The sequence below is a fragment of the Arachis stenosperma genome, chromosome 10 (genome assembly GCF_014773155.1).
Source record: "Arachis stenosperma cultivar V10309 chromosome 10, arast.V10309.gnm1.PFL2, whole genome shotgun sequence".
Lineage (NCBI taxonomy): Eukaryota > Viridiplantae > Streptophyta > Magnoliopsida > Fabales > Fabaceae > Arachis > Arachis stenosperma.
Window position 1 is genome coordinate 63,657,935 of NC_080386.1, and position 17,260 is coordinate 63,675,194.

General features: G+C 38.2%; 1 protein-coding gene and 1 non-coding gene across 2 annotated transcripts; both read left to right on the plus strand.

Moving 5' to 3' along the window:
• Positions 1 to 2,173: 2,173 nt before the first annotated feature.
• LOC130954623 (polyadenylate-binding protein 8) lies at positions 2,174 to 7,203 on the plus strand. The gene is made up of 9 exons (XM_057881379.1): positions 2,174 to 2,923; positions 4,309 to 4,427; positions 4,534 to 5,190; positions 5,271 to 5,348; positions 5,476 to 5,565; positions 5,898 to 6,035; positions 6,169 to 6,342; positions 6,430 to 6,633; positions 6,759 to 7,203. The coding sequence occupies exons 1-9, from the start codon at positions 2,671 to 2,673 to the stop codon at positions 7,002 to 7,004; spliced, it is 1,959 nt and encodes a 652-aa protein (XP_057737362.1). The 5' UTR covers positions 2,174 to 2,670; the 3' UTR covers positions 7,005 to 7,203.
• A 7,298-nt stretch (positions 7,204 to 14,501) lies between these two features.
• Positions 14,502 to 14,608, plus strand: LOC130958552 (small nucleolar RNA R71). The gene has a single exon (XR_009077666.1). It is a non-coding gene; the product is annotated as a small nucleolar RNA R71 (small nucleolar RNA).
• Positions 14,609 to 17,260: the final 2,652 nt, after the last annotated feature.

The following is a 17,260-nucleotide window of genomic DNA, read 5'->3' on the forward strand; positions in this document are numbered from 1 at the left end:
AGATTGGATTGGATAAGTGGTTTAATTTGGATTGGTTTGGATTTGAACGCCTCTATCATATAGGCGATTAAGGGAATATCTCTATTTTTTTGGTCATGAGTGATTAAGGGAATATCCATTTGTTTTCTTTGTGGTTTGGGTTTCGGCCAAAATAAAGCCCAAAAATGTAATCAGTCTAAAAAAGAGTGATAGTAAAAGAAAAAGATGTGGAAAGAAAAGACTTAGGGGCCTGCTACACATACAAGTAAAAAGGCCGTACAAGTTTTACAAGTTATCAACCCAAACTTTATTAACATGCGCACTAACTCATTTTGAATGGAGCGTAACTACACGCGCCCCACTCAAACGGTTCCTCTTCGTCTTCTTCTTCTTCTTCTTCTTCTTCTTTCTCTTCCTCTTCCTCTTCGTCTTCGTCTTCTTCCTCTTCCTCTTCCTCTTCCTCTTCCTCTTCTTCTTCTTCTTCTTCTTCTTCTTCGTTTTTTTTTTCGATTTTCATGGTTTCTGAAATTCTTCTTCTTCTTGCTGCACGTTCTTCTTCCTCTTACTCTTCTTCTTCTCCTTTTCTTTCGTTTCTGCACATTCTTCTTCCTCGTTTTCTTCTTCTTCTTCTTCATTTACGTCTTTTCTCTCTGTTTTCTCGTTTTTTTTTCAATTTTTCATGGTAAAATCGTTTTTGAAGAAGAAGAAGCAGCAGAAGATGAGGTGGAGAAAGAGAAAGAGTTCTGAATTATGCATAAGATGTACTTCAACGAATTTTGGGTGTATTTTCTTAAATCCTTTGGGTGTATTTTCTGTAACCCTTTGAGTGTATTCTATAATCGTTTGGGTGAATTCTTGTAACCATTTGGGTGTATTTTCTGTAATCTTTTGGGTGAATTCTTGTAACCGTTTGGGTGTATTTTCTGTAATCTTTTGGGTGTATTTCTGTAATCATTTAGGTGTATTTGAGTGATATCTGACTGATATCTATGGGTGTATCTGACTCATATCTATGGTTGTATCTTACTGATATCTATGGGTGTATTTTTCATTTCAGAAAAAATGACAGGCATTACAGAAATACACCCAAACGATTACATAAAATACACCCAAGAGATTATAGAAATACACCCAAACGATTACATAAAATACACCCAAGAGATTACAGAAATACACCCAAACGGTTACAGGAATTCACCCAAACGATTATAGAAATACACCCAAACGGTTACAGAAAATACACCCAAAGGATTTAAGAAAATACACCCAAAATCAATGCATAATTCAGAACTCTTTCTCTTTCTCCTCCTCATCTTCTGCTACTTCTTCTTCTTCAAAAACGATTTCAGAGCTTGATGTCAAAAAACAATAGAAATCGAGAATAACGAAAAAAGAAAACAGAGAGAAAAGCACGTAAATGAAGAAGAAGAACAGAAAGAGGAAGAAGAACGTGTAGCAAGAAGAAGAAGAAGAAGAAGAAAGAGAAGGCAAGAAACGTACCTTGAATAATGTTTTTTCGTTTTTTCTAGTGATTTTGATGAAGGAGAAAGAGAAAACAAAAAGAGGAAAAGAAATTTCAATAAAAAAAAGAGGGAGGAAGAGAAGAAAAAGAGACACAGAGGAAGAGGAAGAGGAAGAGGAAGAGGAAGCACGGAGAAAGAAGAAGAAGAAAAAGAGGCACAAAAAAAAACGTGAAACGGCATGAATAAAGCGCGTGTAAGTGACGTAGGAGTTGCAACACGTTTTGTTGGATTAGGCATTAATAAACTTGTAATAGTTACAAGCCCTAATCACTTGTATACTGAGCTTTCCCCAAAGACTTAATAGTTAAAAGTAGACAAATGACAGCACCAACTCACCAAGCCAAGCTTAGATCATGCCCCTTTTAACAGTTTAACGGCCCATAGTAATGTAGTAAATACAACCTCTTACAAAGTGAATGGGTCCAATATGTCAAACGCAATTTTCACCCTAGATTCTTCATTCTTCCGCTTACGTTTCTTTCCCCTTAAATCCTTATCTACTGTTTTTCCTCATCCCACTGATCTCATAGATGGTCCCACACACCCCCTTATCCAACGGGTCAGATTTCATCGAAGGATTGTGTTAGGGTTTACCCAAACCCGCCACCATCATCATCCACCACCCAACCCCAACCCACACACTATATACTCTCTTTACTGCGCCATTTCTCACTCCCCTTTTTTCCTCTTCGGTACTCTCTTCCTGTGCTCTCTCTATTTCACTTTTTATTATTACACCATTTTTTTCCTTTCTCACGCGCCGCCGCGCTTCTTACCGGCGGCCACCACTTATCCTTTTTTCGCATCTACCTCCATATCTCACCCTTCCCTCTCCTCGCTTTTCTCCATAAAAAAACCAAAAAATAGAAAATTTTTAGAAAAAAACCTAAAATTTTTCCGAAGGCTGTGGTTATTGTTCTTCAAATCTACCGTTTAGCTCAGTCTAGCTAGGGTTTATTTTTCGGTTCTTCCTTAGGGTTTTATTGTTCTGAATAACAAGAGGAGGGGGAAGAGAAAAAGAAAAAAAAAGAAAAAAGAAAATTTGGGTGAAAAAAGAAACCAGGAGTTATTATTTTCTTCTTCTTCTGCTACTGCTGCTGCTGTTGTGTTGTTGAAGTAGTAATTGTTGCTGTTGTTGTAGTAGCTGTTGTTGTTGTTGTTGATTGAGATGGCTCAGGTTCAAGTTCAGCCTCAGAATGCGATGGCGGGTCCAAACGGAGGAGCAGCTGGTGGTGCTGGTGGAAACCAGTTCGTGACGACGTCGCTTTACGTTGGGGATCTGGACCCGACCGTGACTGAGTCGCAGTTGTATGACCTATTCAACCAATTGGGTCAGGTTGTGTCCGTTAGGGTTTGCACCGACCTCACTAGCCGCAGATCGCTCGGTTACGGTTATGTCAATTACAGCAACCCGCAAGATGGTTAGTTAGTTATTTTTTTTATTTTTACTTCTATTTATTTTATTTTACTTATTTTGTGTTTGGTTATTCCGCCCTTTGCTGTTTTTCTGCTATTGATGAGTAGTTAAATTTAAAATGTGTCGGGTTCTCTGGTTGTGAAATGGATTTGTGTATAAGGTTGCTGCTTGTTTATCAATGAGTTAGTATCAGGACTTGGGTTAACATATGTTTGCATTTTTTGGGTGCTAATTTATTGTTTGGGTTTGTGTTGTTCTCACGGATGTGTTCATGTCAGTTTATGGGCGAGAGATTCTTGCTAGGCTTCTAATTTTTTGTTTGCCGCCTTGCTCTGGTGAAACCTAGAGTAGCTTGATATAATTGAAAGCTCCGGAAGATTTACTGGCTTATTTACATTGGTTAGTTGGTTATATTATGTTCTAAATTTCTTTTAATGCAACAGTAGACTTTGTTGAGCACTTGTAATTATCTATCGTTTTATGATTTATTGTTGCATAAATACTGGGATATTTTGTTTATGAAGTACTCTATTATAACAAGTATTTGGCTAAAAACTAATGGAAATTTTTTATATAATCAAGGCATTGAAAATATAAAATATTTATCTTTTCAAACATTTTCAATGAGGCATGGAAAAGAAGTTTGAATGCTATGTTAAAAATTAAGCATTCTGCAGCAAATTGTTGCCTATTGATTATTTAGAGGGTTTGGGTGTACTCTATTTCCTAGGGATTTTTACCCTTCCCTGTAATCTGCATTATCAGTGTATAAAACATGCACTGCTGGATCATTTAGTATTAACATTGGCCTTTTTCGTGTATTTGGAAGACTTAGCTGTTGTAGTTCCAAAAGTAACTGGTGTAAATCTAATGATAATTTCAACTCTAGATGAATTTTGAAGAGATCATGGAGCTATTTGATCACTAATGTCTCAAATACATCTTACCAGAAAAGCTCCTTGGTGTTGGACTTTCAGAAAATTTAGAGTACTTTTTTACTTTGCTGTAGATTTCTTACAAAGTACAACAATTAGTTTCCACATTTGTCATCGAAAGCATGGTGGAGGAAATAATTGCTAGAATATATTCCAATGCAATTTGTGCTCTTTAATATATTACATGTTTGGTTACTGTCCATGCCCATTCTGCGATGGGAATAGTTTCATGAATTATAACCATATTTTGAAACTTGATTTGATGTGGTTATCCTTCTTGTTTAATTAGTTTGTCGTTGGTCTGATATTCTTTTATGTGTTTCCATCCATGATCTTCTCTGCCCGAGTATTACTATGTGTTATTATTGATGTTGTGATGAACCATAAGTTATTTGCTCTTTTATCATCTGATTCAGTGTTCTTGCCGTTCATAAGATTTGCTACCTGTGTACAGCTGCAAGAGCACTGGATGTTCTGAACTTCACTCCTCTGAATAACAAGCCTATCCGCATTATGTATTCGCATCGTGATCCCAGTATTCGTAAAAGTGGTGCTGGAAACATATTTATCAAGGTATGCTCGTCTTTTTACACATTGCTTTGTAATGGAAACATTGCTTTCAGTTTGCATGTCTAGGTGATCCTGACTCCATTTCTTTCTTTTGTGTGGATTATTGCAGAATTTGGACAAGGCAATTGATCACAAGGCATTGCATGATACATTTTCTTCCTTTGGGAATATCCTTTCTTGCAAGGTTGCTACAGACTCATCTGGCCAGTCAAAAGGGTATGGGTTTGTGCAATTCGATAGCGAAGAAGCTGCTCAGAAAGCCATAGAAAAGCTGAATGGCATGTTGTTGAACGATAAGCAAGTGTATGTGGGACCCTTCCTTCGCAAGCAAGAGAGAGAAAGTGCCACTGACAAGGCAAAATTTAACAATGTGTTTGTGAAGAACCTATCTGAGTCAACCACGGATGATGATTTGAACAAGGTTTTTGGTGAATTTGGGACCATTACCAGTGCTGTTGTGATGAGGGATGGTGATGGAAAGTCCAAGTGCTTTGGATTTGTTAACTTTGAGAATCCTGAAGATGCTGCTAGGGCTGTTGAAGCACTTAATGGCAAAAAATTTGATGACAAAGAATGGTATGTTGGAAAAGCACAAAAGAAATCTGAAAGGGAGCATGAGTTAAAACAAAAATTTGAGCAGAGCATGAAAGAAGCTGCTGACAAATACCAAGGGGCAAACTTGTACATCAAAAACTTAGATGATACCATTGGAGATGATAAACTTAAGGAGCTGTTCTCCCCATTTGGCACTATTACCTCTTGCAAGGTATGTAGTATATTTGGCGTCACGCTATATGTTTGCTAGCAACACAATCTCTGTACATTATTTCCTTTTTTAATTGAAAGGTTATGAGGGACCCTAATGGAATCAGTCGAGGATCAGGGTTTGTTGCATTCTCAACTCCTGAGGAGGCCTCTAGAGCTGTAAGTCATTTGCTAATTTTTTGTTGGAAATAATTGGTAATTTTTCTCAGCTGATTAGGTTTCTTCCCCTTAGTTTTATAATATTTTTCTATTGATTTCTATTATTATTTGGTTTCCTGTTTTGTAGCTCTTGGAGATGAATGGAAAAATGGTGGTAAGCAAACCCCTCTATGTGACTCTTGCCCAGCGGAAGGAAGATAGAAGAGCTAGATTGCAGGTATCTCGTTATAAACATTGAGCACTTTTTAACTTAGACCATTTGTAGTTGCAATTGTGTAGTACCAATGCAGAGAAAAATCTCTCTTGCCATTCCCTCCTTTTAAAAAAAATTACTGATCTACACAAGCCTTCTCTGGTCACTTTATCATTACTTGTATACATTTTTGTATGCTTAGACTAGATTTTCGTAGTAAAATACCTGGTTATTTTGTTATTTGAGGTTGGTAACATGAGCTGTAGTGATGATGTCCCTTGCCTTGTCACCATTCTATAAGGATTAGTTTTGTGACTATGAAGATGTTTATATGTTGGACTCAAATAAATATACAGGCTCAGTTTGCTCAAATGCGGCCCATTGCGATGGGACCCACTGTTGGTCCGCGGGTGCCAATGTATCCCCCTGGTGGTCCAGGTATTGGTCAACAAATATTTTATGGTCAAGGCCCTCCTGCTATCATTCCTTCCCAGGTAATCCCTTCTTTCTACTTTGTTTCTGGACTTGAACCATGTGGTGAGCTTGAATGGAGCTCAATATTGTTCCTGTTTCTCCTTTATGTGGATAATAATTTCCTTATTCTTCTCGCCTCTTGCCTTTTGCTAGCCTGGGTTTGGTTATCAACAACAACTTGTGCCTGGTATGAGGCCTGGCGGGGCTCCTGTTCCAAATTTCTTTGTGCCAATGGTTCAGCAAGGACAGCAGGGGCAGCGTCCTGGTGGAAGACGTGCGGGTGGAGTCCAGCAGTCCCAGCATCCAGTTCCAATGATGTCACCTCAGGTCGCTTGAATTCTATCTCAATTCATTTTTTTGCATATCATCTATATCCTATTTGGTACACTGACCTGGTTATTTTGGGGTTGGCAGATGCTTCCTAGGGGACGTATGTATCGTTATCCACCCGGTGGTAGGGTTCCTGATGTTCCCATGCCTGGTGTTGCTGGAGGCATGTTTTCTGTTCCGTATGATGTGGCCGGGATGCCTATGCGTGATGCAACAATCTCCCAGCAAATTCCTATTGGGGCTTTGGCTACTGCATTGGCAAATGCTTCTCCAGAGCAGCAGAGAACGGTAGGTCTTCTATCCCCACTCAATTTTAGAATGATTGTTGTTTATATTCTCCTGTGTGATCAGATGAGTTCCTGGTCTGTTGCTTGTTAGTTTTTATAACTGACTGTTTGGTTGTATATTTGTAGATGCTGGGTGAAAATCTCTACCCTCTGGTGGAACAGCTGGAGCCTGATAATGCTGCCAAGGTGACTGGAATGCTTCTGGAGATGGACCAGACTGAGGTTCTGCACTTGCTCGAGTCACCCGAAGCCCTGAAGGCAAAGGTGGCCGAGGCAATGGACGTCTTAAGGAATGTTGCACAGCAGCAGCAGACTGGCGGTGCTGCTGACCAGCTTGCTTCATTATCACTCAATGACAACCTTGTTTCTTGAGATTTATATGTTGGGCTTTACATTCCTAGTGATGATGGATCTCTATTGTCGGCGCTTGCTTGATACAGTTTTCAGGTTGAGTTTGTTTCACTAGATTAGATACTTTTGGTTTGTTCTGGACCCCTCCATTTGGTTTAACGCTTATTTAGATTATGCCGGGTGCAAGGAATTATTTAATTTCATGTTTCTAGTTTGGTTGCATGAGGTTTTTTCTGGGAGGTTAGATTATACATTATCTGTGATTTGCTATGCCAAGTTTTGATTGCGTTGGGTATGATTGTTATGTTTCTAGTAACTACTGGGAGGTTGAGTCATCCTTGTTTCATTTGGTGTCTAAACAAAAGAGAAAACTAAAACAAACTCCTAGCCTAAATCAGAACGGATGATTTGTTGGAGAATAACACTAGGCCCTGACCAAATCACATTAGAATTATTTCTTGTTTCATATCTAGTCATTCAATTCATCGCGTTGTTTGCTTTGCTAACTATTCAATCAACTTGAACATACTAAGGTCTTGACAAGTTTTGTGAACTAAATCAGCAATTTCAAGGACGTATCTATGGTTCACAATGACTTTCAAACTGCAATCTTAGGTTAAGACAAGTCCCCTCTAGACTATGAGAACTACCAGAGCAGTCAAGAGTCTTTAATAATACCGCTAAAATTAGCTAAATTCAAATCAGAAAATAAATTTACATCACAATAATACTGCCAAAATTAGCTAAATTCAATTTAGAAAATAAATTTACATCACAATTAATTTTAAAGGTGTTATCTACAGGAAGTTTACAACATTATTGATTTTTGAGGGTGCTGAAAGAACAGGAAGTTTCCAACACTATTGATCTTTGAGAGTGCTGAAAGAACATGGTGTATATAAAATCTTTGATCTATGACAGTGCTTTTGCTAAGGGCAACTACCTTGTGATTCATCCAATGATTTCCGACACTGAAAATATCATTATACCAACCATCACATTTTGGCCCCAAAAAGAACCTTATTATCAGGCACGATTTTTTTAAACCACGTCTCAATGAAAGTGTTTTCAAACGAGTCAATAAAGCGAGTATCTAACATTTGCCAAAGCCTCTTGGATTAACACAGTTCCGCAAGCAATGCTCAACTGTTTTCAGAGTCGAATTGCATCTCTGGCACAAATCTGAAATAGCTAGATGCTTCCTGAAACGGAAAGCCTCCATCAGGAGAGCGTTATGAAGCCCAAGCCACATAGTGAATTTGATCTTCAACGAAAGATTTAAATGCCATAACTAGCTCCAATTACTATTACCATTTCAATCCACTTTATGCTTCAACAGCCAGTGTAACCCTCTCTTGCACTATACCTTTTTGTCTTTGCAGGCCACTAACTCCACCCCGTATCTAGGTCCGCCGATTTTCGGTAAGTAAGGCCGAAAATGAATTGCTTAACTGCAAGAGGAATTGTCGTAGCAAGTGTATCCACCATCCAAGATCCATCGCGCTACAAATTAGTCACTACAAATTCCGACTCAGATATGTGAACATAGGGAACAAGATCACAAAGTCTTCCAAACGTAGTTCACTCGTCATACCATACGGATTGCTGCACATCCCCTACATTCCACCTAAACCCATCCTTAAGAGCTTCATATGTTTTGAGAATGTTTTTTCAAATGGTCGACGCATTCTGTCCATGACCACCACCAAAACAATTTGAATTTCGAAGGTATTTTTGCATCACAATCTGCACCACAGTTTGTTTTTATTATTGAAGTAATCCCAAACCAACTTGCCAAGAAGTGCTAGATTAGCACAATATGTATCTCGTACATCCAAACCACCTGTCTTTTTGGGAGTAATAGCTACTTACCAATTAACTAAAAACAACCCTCTCCCATTATTCTAGCATTTCCATAAGAACTGTCGCATCAGTGAATCAATCTTTTCACATGCATTCTTTGAAAGTAGAGTTACCTGCATGTTGTAGACTGAAATAGAAGCCATTACCGACTTAACCAAACAAAGTTTTCCTACCTTATTCAGCAGATACCCCTTCCAACTAGCAAGCTTGTTCTAAATTTTCTCAATGACTTCTTGAGCAATCTTTCTAGAAGACCTTTTAGGCCCAATATTAACCCTAGTTACCGTCCCAAGTCCTGGCAAAAACGAATACAAGAGACTCTTGAGAGCATCTCTTTCCTTCTCATAGACACATTCTTTGAACATTGAGCCCTAGACTTACTAAGATTCACCCGCTGGTGCGGAATTTAAAACCACAAACTAACCGGCAAGTGCACCGGGTCGTACCAAGTAATACCTCAGGTGAGTGAGGGTCGATCACACGAAGATTGATGGATCAAGCAACAATAATTGAGTAATTAGCTTAGTCAGACAAACAAAAAATGGTTTGAAGATTCAAAAGTATTAACAATAAATTCAGAATATTAGAAAGACAAGCAAGTAAATAAGTTGGAAAAAACAATATGAAGAAGGCAGTTAAGGCTTCAGAGTTATCTATTTTCCGGATTGATTTTTCTTATTAATTTATTTTAATCATGCAAGATTTAATTCATGGCAAACTATATCTGACTAGACCCTAATCCCTTAGACCTTTCTAGTCTCCTCTAATTCTCATCAATCGCCAATTCCTTGGTCAATTAATTCAAATTAGGGGATGAAGTTTAATTCTAGTTATTATGCCACAAAAATCCTAATTATCCAAATATAAGAGGATTATATGTCACGTATCCCGTTAAATTAAGATAATTAGAATTTAGGAGAAATTGTTTTCAAGCTGTTGTTCAAGTAAAGAGCTTTTCCAAGTTATACAAGAACTCAATTAGAAAAAGGGTCATACTTCCGTTCCACCCAAATTCATAAGATAAAGAACGAAAACAATTCTAGAAATATAAATCAAAACATGAATTAAAATAGAAAAATAATAGTATCAATCCATACAATAGACAGAGCTCCTAACCTTAACAGTGGGGGTTTAGTTGCTCATGGTTCAGAGAGAAAATAAGGATTCAGGTAAACTGTAAAAGTGCGGAATGAGGTGGAATAGAATAATATTATCTTTTATATCTAATCCTAATTAGTTTAAAATCTAATTTCTAAAATTAAAATAATATATTTTTCTATTTTAAAATTTAAATTTAAATCAAAATTAATTAAATAATTCGCGCCTTGTAACGTGGGGACCACTTGACTTCACTGGAACCGCGCCTAACTTGGCAGAGAGCTACGCCTTACTTGAGTGCCAAAATGGGGCCCAAAAATCGCCCCAACGTTTCATGCGTTTTCTGCACGTGATACATGTAATGCATACGCGTCAGCCACGCGTACGCGTCGATGGTCTTCTTCGCGTGTCACGCGTACGCGTCAGGTACGCGCACGCGTCAGGTACACGCATGCATCGCTCCTCGCTGATCATCTCTTTTAATTCTTGTTCTCCTTCCATTGTGCAAGCTTCCTCTCCATCAAATCCAGCCAAATGCTACCTAAAATAAACAAAATTGCACGAGACTCAAAGTAGCATCCAGAGTGGCTAAAAGATAATTAATTCTTGATTAAACTCAACAATTTAAATGCAAATTCACTAGAAAAAGATAAGAAAGATGCTCACGCATCATAACACCAAACTTGAATTGTTGCTTGTCCTCAAGCAACCAAAATAAGTGGATGATTAAGATGTGAATTTGCATGAGAAGTGAGAGTTTAGTCATGCTCAAGTCTATTTTTGAAATGGGGTTTATTCATTGTAATTTTGAACAGTTTTGGCATCTCACTCTCCTTTGAATTAGAAGAATGTCAGTGTCATTTGGAATTAGAATCCGAATCATAGTATGAATTCTCTGATCTTTATACTCCAGTTTAATCCTTGAATGCAGCATAATTTTCTTTAATTTATTTTTCTTTGGTGCTTTGCACCTTGAGCCTAGCCGTGACTTTAAATGTTTTGTCTCAAGGGTTACTTGACACAGAAACACCACAAGCACTTAACTGGGGAACTTCCTTTAAGTTTTGATTTTTCTTTCAGTTACTCCGAGATAGTGGTGCTCAAAGCTTTTGGCATACTCTGTTAAACGCACTTGGTCTCGACTCTAACTGTTCTTTCTCAAGGATTATTTGACACAAAAACACCATAAGCATATGACTAGGGAAACAACTCTTTGAGCTTTTAATCATGTCTAACCTCCCTAGTCATTGATGCTCAGAGCCTTGGATCTTGCTTTTATAGTTTTTTTTCTTTTGCTGTTTCTTTTGCTTCAAGGATTAAATTTTTGTTTATTTCAGAGGAGTCATAATAATTTTCTAAATTCCTGTTCCTTATACATCAACATTCTTTGATTCAAATCCAAATATCCACCGTTTATGTCATGCATTCAAAATCACAAATAATACCACCACATTTAAGTAAATAAGACTACTCTTAAAATTAAACTAAATTTCTCAAGCAATACATCACTTTTCTTTTCTTTTTTAATTTAAGCTCAGTGAGCAATACATGAGGCAAAATTTTTTTAACTAAAAGTACTAAAGATCATGCAAGCAATCAAAGCAACAGAAAATAGAAGACAACAAAATAAGAACGGAAGAGAAATAGAATGAAAGAAACTCAACCACCTCAGTTATGCTGGTGGCCATCTCATTCCTTCATGAAGAATATTCAACTCCCTTTGGTGCTAAACAGACAAAACCATAAGCGAAGCGTCAACATCAAACTTAAAGGTTTGCTTGTCCTCAAGCAAAGAAGAACTGAAAATAGAGAGGGACATAAAAAGACACACGAAAAAAATAATTAGTATGAGAAAAGAAGAGTAAAAGGATAAAAGAACAAGAGGGAATTAGGATTTGGGAGGGAGAGAGAATGTAAACAGGGTGGTGCGCGGGGTAAATGATGCAGCGCGATCGACGCGCACGTATACAACACCCGTACGCGTGGTTGGTCACATGGTGAGGGTGACACGTACGCATCAGGGATGCGGACGCGTGGGTTGAGTTGCGCGGCTAGCACAGTACCAGCGCAAGACCAGCATAACTTTCGGCCATGCACCCATTTACGTCGATTTTTCAAGGCACGCGTGCGCGTCAGGCACGTGCACGCATGGGTGGTTCGAGAACCAGAGGGATGCGTAAGCGTCTGGTACGCGTACGCGTGGGTGAGCTGGTGCACGATGCATAATTCCTGCACAACTCCAGCGCAACCTTCGGCCTATTTTTTTTTCTTTTTTTTTTTCCGAAGTGTTCAGTTCCTGTTCTAAAATAGCTGCATGATCAACACACATGTAAAACGAAAGAAAAACAGTAAAAACTCAATAAAAATCAAATAAATAAGAAAACCACTACTACGGAAAATAACTAAGGATACAAAATTATCGGGTTGCCTCCTGACAAGCGCTTCTTTAACGTCACTAGCTTGACGGTCAGCTCCTCTAAGGAGGAGGATCATAGGGGCTCAGCTCTTCACCCCTTACTTTGAACTTCTTTCCCGTGTCTCCATAAAGTAGCTCAATATGCTCTAGAGAGAGGATTCTGTTTACTGTATAAATCCACACTGGATTGCTAGTCAACACCATTTTCATTCCTGGGGAGAAACCTTCAGTGGGGTTCTTTTTGTTTTTCCATCCTCTGGGTACTTTCTTCTTTTTGGGAGCCTCCTCCTTGGTAGATGATGCATTCCTGACACCAAACTTAGGTTTGATGTCAGGAGGAATTTTATTGATTGTCACCAAAGGAGGTTTGAGTTGCAGATTCTGCTGTGCATCATCAGGGGGTTCTTGAAGGTTTGGATTAATAAGCTCAGTCTGCATGCACCTCTCCTCTTCACCTACTGAATGTATATCTTTTAAGACATGAAAGACTAGTTGCTCATCATGCACTATAAGCACTACTTCACCCACTTCTACATCAATCAGAGCTCTTCCAGTGGCTAAAAATGGTCTTCCTAGAATTATAGAGGCATTCTCATCCTCCCCCGTGTCAAGAATCACAAAATCTGCTAGGAGGATGAACTTACCTACTTTGACCAAGATATTCTCTACTAATCCGTATACAGGCTTCGTAGATTTGTCTGCCATCTGTAATGCTATTCTTGTGGGTTGTGCCTCTTGGATTTGCAGGTTTTTCATCACAGACAAGGGCATTAAATTGATACTTGCTCCCAGATCACATAACGCTTTCTCAAAGGTTGTGCTCCCAATGGTGCATGGAATTTGAAAACTCCCTGGATCTGGCATCTTCCTTGGCAAGTTATTCTGAATTATGGCACTACATTCCTTAGTCAGGACCACTGTCTCATCTCCCTTTAAAGGCTTCTTCTTTGACAACAATTCCTTCATGAATTTGACATAGAGAGGCATTTGCTCCAAAACCTCAACAAAAAAATATTGATTTGCAACTTTCTGAAGACTTCCAAGAACTTTGAAAACTACTTGTCCTTGGTCTCCTTTTGAAGTCTCTGAGGATATGGCATTTTAGGCTTGTACTCAGGAGCTTTTGGCAATATAGGATAAGTGTCAAGAGAGTCTGGGAATGGGTTGTCCTCACGCTTTGGAGGGACGTGCTCTACTTCTTCCTTCTTCTCCTCTGGAGCTTCTTTTTCAACTGGCTCCTCATTAACTTGTGCTTCCATACTTGCTACTTGTCCACTTATCAAGGTGATAGCCTTGCATCCTCTCTTGGATTTGGAATTGTGTTACCAGGAAGGCTATTAATGGTCCTCTTATCAATTTTATTAACTTTTGTGGCTAATTGGCCCATCTGAATCTCCAAGTTTTGAATTGTATTTGCAGACCTCTCAGGTATTTGCTTGCTCAGTTGGCCCATTTGCACCTCCAAGTTTCTAATAGAGGTTCTGGTTTCCTGCATAAAACTCCTCATCATCTCCCAATTAGAATCTTGTTGGGATTGAGAATTTGCCTACTGAGGTGGTTGTTGTTGATGAGACTGAAATTGGCGGTTATTATGATTGTTCTGTTGGAATCCGCTCTGAGAATTATTGTTGAAATTCTGAGATCTCTGAGGTTGGTCCATCCACCTAAGATTGTATGTCTTAGAGTATGGATCATTATTGGGGTTTCTAGGACCATTCTCCATCTAATTTACCTGTTCAAAAAAAGATTGAGCATAATCATAATTCTCATTTTGTATAAAATTACCTGTCATGTCATAAGGGACCTCTTGAGGTGGATTTTGGGTGTTGATAGCTGAGACTTACATGCCACCCATCTGTTGAGTAAGTAGACTTATTTGCTGAGACATAAGCTTGTTCTGAGCAAGAATAGCATTAAGAGCTTCTACTTCCATAACACCCTTCTTCTGAGGAGCCTCAGAGTTCACAGGATTCCAGTTAGATGAGTATAAATATTGGTTGCTAGCAACCAATTCAATAAGCTCAATAGTCTCCTCTGGTGTCTTCTTCTTGTACAGTGAACCACCAGCAGAATTATCTAAGCACATCTTGGACATTTCACCCAAACCTTCATAAAAAATATCTAGTTGGGTCCATTTGGAGAACATATCTAGAGGGCATTGCCTAGTCAGTAGCTTGTATATCTCCCAAGCTTCATAAAGAGTTTCACCATCCTTCTGTCTGAAGGTCTGAACCTCCACCCTAAGCTTAGTCAGCTTCTTTGGTGGGAAAAAGTTAGTAAGAAACTCAGTAACAACCTTGTCCCAAGTATCCAGACTCTCCTTGGGTTGGAAATCTAGCCATAGCTTTGCTCCATCCCTCAGAGCAAACGGGAAGAGAATGAGTTTGTACACCTCGGGTTTCACTCCATTTGTCTTCACAGTATCACAAGTCTGCAGAAAATTAGAAATAAATTAATTTGGATCTTCTTAGGGAAGACCATGATATTGGCAGTTTTGTTGCACCAGGGTGACCAATTGTGGCTTCAACTCAAAGTTGTTCGCATCTATAGGAGGCACCACAATGCTTTTTCAATAAAGATCTGCAATAGGAGCAGAGTAAGAGCCAAGCACTCTCTGTTGCTCATTCCCATTCAGATTTGCCACATTGGCATTATCAGCACTGTTAGGATCCATAATGGATTCTACAACCTTGTAAAGTCTTGATTGTTGCAAACATCGCCTGAAAGTCCTTTCAGGTTTAGGATCAAAGTCTAAGAGATGTTCTTTGTCTCTGCTCCTGCGCATAAACAAACAGAAGACAAGAAAAGTTAGAATTTTCTACGTCAGAGTGCAGAGAATTCCCAGTGAGGTAACCTGAATAAAGAGATAAAAATATTGAATAAAACAAACAAACACTAAATTTTGAGAATCACTAGTAAAATTAAGATTAAAAATTTTTCGAAATTATTAGGCAAATTAAATAAGAGAAATTAAAATAAGACTAACTAGGAAACACCAAACTTAATTTCAGAAATTAAGAAAAATATTAGTGCTATTTTTATGAATATATATATTTAAAACTAACTAATAAAAGAAAAGAAATAGAAAACGAAACAGGGGAGGGGGTATTAACGAAAAAGGAAATAAATAAAGAAAGAAAGAAAAATAAAATTTAACAATACTAAAAAAAATAATTAATGAAAAAAATATTATCTAATTTAAGCAATCAAACAACGAGTAGTTGTCAATCACAATCAAACCCCGGCAACGGCGCCAAAAACTTGGTGTGAAATTTACAACCACAAACTAACCGACAAGTGCACCGGGTTGTACCAAGTAATACCTCAAGTGAGTGAGGGTCCATCCCACGAGGATTGATGGATCAAGCAACAATAATTGAGTAATTAGCTTAGTCAGACAAACAGAAAATGGTTTGAAGATTCAAAAGCATTAACAATAAATTCAGAATATTAGAAAGACAGGCAAGTAAATAAGTTGGGAAAAACAATATGAAGAAGGCAGTTAAGGCTTCAGAGTTATCTATTTTCCGAATTGATTTTTCTTATTAATTTATTTTAATCATGCAAGATTTAATTCATGGCAAACTATATGTGACTAGATCCTAATCCCTTAGACCTTTCTAGTCTCCTCTAATTCTCATCAATCGCCAATTCCTTGGTCAATTAATTCAAATTAGGGGTTGTGAAGTTTAATTCTAGTTATTATGCCACAAAAATCCTAATTATCCAAAATATAAGAGGATTATATGTCACGTATCCCGTTAAATCCAGATAATTAGAATTTAGGAGAAATTGTTTTCAAGCTGTTGTTCAAGTAAAGAGCTTTTCCAAGTTATACAAGAACTCAATTAGAAAAAGGGTCATACTTCCGTTCCACCCAAATTCATAAGATAAAGAACGAAAACAATTCTTGAATTATAAATCAAAATATGAATTTAAATAGAAAAATAATAGTATCAATCCATACAATAGACAGAGCTCCTAATCTTAACAGTGGGGGTTTAGTTGCTCATGGTTCAGAGAGAAAATAAGGATTCAGGTAAACTGTAAAAGTGCGGAATGAGGTGGAATAGAATAATATTATCTTTTATATCTAATTCTAATTAATTTAAAATCTAATTTTTAAAATTAAAATAATATATTTTCCTATTTTAAAATTTAAATTTAAATCAGAATTAATTAAATAATCTGCGCCTTGTAACGCGGGGATCACTTGGCTTCACTAGATCCACGCCTAACTTGGCAGAGAGCTGCGCCTTACTTGAGTGCCAAAATGGGGACCAGAAATTGCCCCCAGCATTTTCTGCGTTTTCTGCACGTGGCGCATGTCACGCGTACGCGTCAGTTACGCGTATGCGTCGATGGTCTTCTTCGCGTGTCACGCGTACGCGTCAGGTACGCGCACGCGTCGCTGCACAAATCTCCAAATCACGCACACGCGTCAGGTACGCGCACGCATCGCTCCTCGCTGATCATCTCCTTTAATTCTTGTGCTCCTTCCATTTGTGCAAGCTTCCTCTCCATCAAATCTAGCCAAATGCTACCTAAAATAAACAAAATTGCATGAGACTCAAAGTAGCATCCATAGTGGCTAAAAGATAATTAATTCTTGACTAAACTCAACAATTTAAATGCAAATTCACTAGGAAAAGATAAGAAAGATGCTTACGCATCACCCACAGGCCTGATGCTTTGGAAAATAAGTTCATGCACTGCATAACCTCCTCTACCTAAGCTTTCGTAGCTTTACAAAACAAAAGTAGATCATCAACAAACATCAAGTGGGTTTTTTTGGGCGATGTCTGGAAACCGACGCCGATATCCATGAGCCCTGCAAAACCTGATGGGTAATAAAACAAGCAAGACATTCCATACAAAGCACAAAGAGATATGGGACATA

What these genes read in the sequence shown, in the direction of transcription:
- LOC130954623 (XM_057881379.1), top strand. Translation starts at nt 2,671, where the DNA reads ATGGCTCAGGTTCAAGTTCAGCCTCAGAATGCGATGGCGGGTCCAAAC. An exon ending in CTGCTATCATTCCTTCCCAG is followed by an intron (nt 6,036 to 6,168) that starts GTAATCCCTTCT and finishes GCCTTTTGCTAG; the next exon opens with CCTGGGTTTGGTTATCAACA. An exon ending in TTCCAATGATGTCACCTCAG is followed by an intron (nt 6,343 to 6,429) that starts GTCGCTTGAATT and finishes TGGGGTTGGCAG; the next exon opens with ATGCTTCCTAGGGGACGTAT.